The 3,672-nt window shown below is 42.5% G+C and overlaps 1 protein-coding gene across 1 annotated transcript; it reads left to right on the top strand.

Annotated features, from left to right (window-relative positions):
* The first annotated feature begins 1,146 nt into the window (after positions 1-1,146).
* LOC138888208 (uncharacterized) lies at positions 1,147-1,737 on the top strand. The gene has a single exon (XM_070170028.1). The coding sequence runs from the start codon at positions 1,147-1,149 to the stop codon at positions 1,735-1,737; it is 591 nt and encodes a 196-aa protein (XP_070026129.1).
* The last annotated feature ends 1,935 nt before the right edge of the window (positions 1,738-3,672 follow it).

The following is a 3,672-nucleotide window of genomic DNA, read 5'->3' as shown; positions in this document are numbered from 1 at the left end:
GATGATGCCATTCGGCCTGAAGAATGCAGGGTCCACCTACATGAGGGTCATGACTACCATTTTCCATGATATGATACACAAGGAGATAGAGGTATATGTAGATGATTTTATTATCAAATCCAAGAAGACCACCGACCACATGGAAGATCTGAGGAAGTTCTTCAATAGATTGCGGAGATACAACCTGAAACTAAACCCCGCAAAGTGTGCATTTGGGGTTCTTGCTGAGAAATTGCTTGGGTTTATTGTATGCTGACAAGGAATAGAACTAGATATATCGAAAGTCAAAGCCATTCAAGAACTACCACCGCCAAAGAGCAAGAAGGATGTAATGAGTTTCCTGGGAAGGTTCAGCTACATCAGTCGATTCATAGCACAGTCTACGGTTATCTGTAAGCCGATCTTTAAGATGTTGAAGAAGGACGCCGCTACCAAATGGACTGATGACTGCCAAAGGGCCGTCGACATAATCAAGGAGTACTTGTCAGCACCACCAATCTTAGTCCCGCCCGATCCAGGTAGACACTTATAACTCTACCTTGCAGTGTTAGATGGAGCTTTTGGCTGCGTTCTAGGGCAGCATGATGAAACAGGGAGGAAGGAGCAAGCCATTATTATCTCAGTAAGAAGTTCAACCTGTACGAGGCCTAGTATTCTCTATTGGAACGCACCTGTTGTGCTCTGACTTGGGTAGCTCAGAAGCTGAGACATTACTTCTGTGTATATACTACATATCTCATATCGAGAATGGATCCCTTGAAGTACATCTTTCAGAAGCCTATGCCCACTGGCAAGCTAGCCAAGTGGCAAATCCTATTGAGTGAGTTCGACATTGTTTACGTAACTCAGAAAGTGATCAAGGGACAGACACTAGCAGACCACCTTGCCGAGAATCCCGTAGATGGAGGATACGAACCCCTGAAAATGTATTTTCCTGATGAAGAGGTATCATTCATAGGAGAAGACATTGCAGAATCCTATGACAATTGTAGAATGTTCTTCGATGGAGCAGCAAACTTCAAAGAAGTTGGCATAGGAGCAGTCCTAGTATGAGAAACCGTTCAGCATTATCCGATGTTTGCCAAACTCAGGTTCCCCTACACCAACAATATGGCCGAGTACGAAGCCTGCATCTTAGGACTCAAAATGACCATTGACATGAACATTCAAGAGCTGCTAGTGATTAGAGATTCAGCCTTACTTATACATACCAAGAACCCCAAGATACTCCCGTATTTGCATCATGTACAGGAATTAAGAAAAAGGTTCACGAAGACGGAATTTCAGCATGTTCCCAGAGTCCAGAATGCGTTCGCCGATGTATTGGCTATCCTATCCTCTATGATACAACATCCAGACAAGAATTTCATTGATCCCGTTCCAGTGAAAATCCATCATCATCCAGCTTACTATGCCCATGTCGAAGAGGAAGCAGATGGAAAGCCTTGGTTTCATGATATCAAGGAATATTTGGCAAAAGGAGAGTACCCGGAGCTTGCTAATACAACTCAAAAACACATACTTCAGAGATTGTCCAACAACTTCTTTCACAGCGGAGGAATCCTGTATAGGAGGACTCCCAATTTAGGACTATTAAGATGTGTCGACGCAAAGAAAGCATCCAGGATACTAGAGGAAATTCATGCTGGGACCTGTGGTCCACATATGAACGGTTTTGTCTTAGCAAAGAAGATACTCCGGGCTAGTTACTTTTGGATGACTATAGAAATGGACTGAATCCAGTATGTTAGGAAATACCACCACTGTCAGATACATGCAGACATGATAAAGGTACCTCCAAGCGAGCTTAACACAACAAGTTCACTGTGGCGTTCGCCGCTTGGGGAATGGACGTTATTGGACCAATCGAGCTTGCCGCTTCCAACGGACACATGTTTATCCTAGTAGCCATCGACTATTTTACCAAATTGGTCGAAGCAGCATCTTACAGAGCAGTAACAAAGAAAGTCATGGCAAACCTTGTCCGTGACCGCATTGTTTGTCGATTTGGGATTCCGGAGTCATTCATTACTGATAACTGCTCCAACCTTAACAGCAACTTGATGAAAGCTATGTGTGAAACTTTCAAGATCAGACACAAGAATTCCACAACCTACATGCCTCAAATGAATGAAGTTGTAGAAGTCGCCAACAAGAATATTAAGAAGATATTGAGGAAAATGATAGAAAAGCATAAACAGTGGCACAAAAAGTTATCATTTGCTCTATTGTGGTATCGCACCACAGTCCGCATATCAACCGGGGCAACCCCTTATATGCTAGTTTATGGTACAGAGGCTGTCGTTCCCACTGAGGTAGAAATTCCTTCCCTAAGGATCATACAAGAAGCTGAGCTCGATGACGCAGAGTGGGTAAAAGGTCGTTATGAGAAACTAAACCTTATAGATGGAAAGAGAATGAATGCAGTTTGCCATGTTCAACTCTATCAGAACAGAATGTCCAGAAACTTCAACAAAAGAGTCAAGCCAAGATAGTTCACACCAGGGCAGCTGGTGTTAAAGAAAAATTTTCCGTATCAAGATGAAGCCAAAGGGAAGTTCTCTCCCAACTGGTAGGGTCCATACATGGTTCACCGGGTTTTGACAGGAGGAGCCCTCATACTTACATAAATGGACGGAGAAGTCTGGACAAAGCCGATCAATTCAAATGCAGTCAAACATTACTATGTGTAATCTTTATGCTTTCCTTATATGATGTAAATTGAACTACGCCTAACCTGATTCCCGTTTAAGAGGGGATACGTAGGAAGCCATATGGGTTCGGTCACAATTCAATAAAAATATCATCTCCCCCGCAATTGGAAACTGGGGCAAAATTTTGATGAGGACCCTCAAAATTCTGAAGTAATCTCGGCCAATCGCCGCACGAGCATCAGTTAGAAATGTCAACCCATCAAACCGGGGCAAAAGAGGTCGCAATGTCTTGAACTACGTCACGATCGTCGGTTCATCTAAAAGTTATTTTTAATTATACATTTATGAAATACTTTTACAAAATCATACATGTTTATTGTTGAAACTATTTTGTTTAGCAACGCTACCCCAATGATACAAATGGTTTCACCAGATCAAATCCGAACGACTCAAGCAAAGCCAATGAGGATACGAACTAACCTTACCCTTACAAAACTCACGAATTTTCTTTGAATGCAGGCACTAGGATTGTGAAATCATCAGACATACTGTACGCCCATGGGGCAAACATTGTTAAAAATACGACTCTTAGAACCATTGCACTAGCCAACATTTGCTATCAACACACACCAGTTATGTCCCGTATGTCACGATACTCCCAGTAATCACAACGCGGCAATCTGCTATCAGCTAAGAAAACTCTACTGTCATTTGTTATTTTATTTCTTGCAAAAGGCTACCATTCTGTCTTCCAATTTGCATAAGGCTACCATTCTGCCTTCCGAGACTAAACGTTGTCTCCATCTGCATCTGCATTGCATAAGGCTACTATTCTGCCTTCCAATTTGCATAAGGCTACCTTTTTGCCTTCCCGGGTTAAGCTCTACCTCCATCTGCATTGCATAAGGCTACTATTCTGCCTTCCAATTTGCATAAGACTACCATTCTTCCTTCCGAGACTAAACGTCATCTCCATCTGCAACTGCATTTCATAAGGTTGCCATTTTGCCTTCCAATT

This window comes from Nicotiana sylvestris, chromosome 3 (assembly GCF_000393655.2).
Source record: "Nicotiana sylvestris chromosome 3, ASM39365v2, whole genome shotgun sequence".
Taxonomy (NCBI): Eukaryota; Viridiplantae; Streptophyta; class Magnoliopsida; order Solanales; family Solanaceae; genus Nicotiana; species Nicotiana sylvestris.
Note: the sequence above shows the minus strand (reverse complement) of the source record. Positions and strands in the feature narration are given on the sequence as shown.

Excerpts from the sequence above, each read along its gene's own strand:
- LOC138888208 (XM_070170028.1), top strand. The coding sequence starts at position 1,147 with ATGACCATTGACATGAACATTCAAGAGCTGCTAGTGATTAGAGATTCA.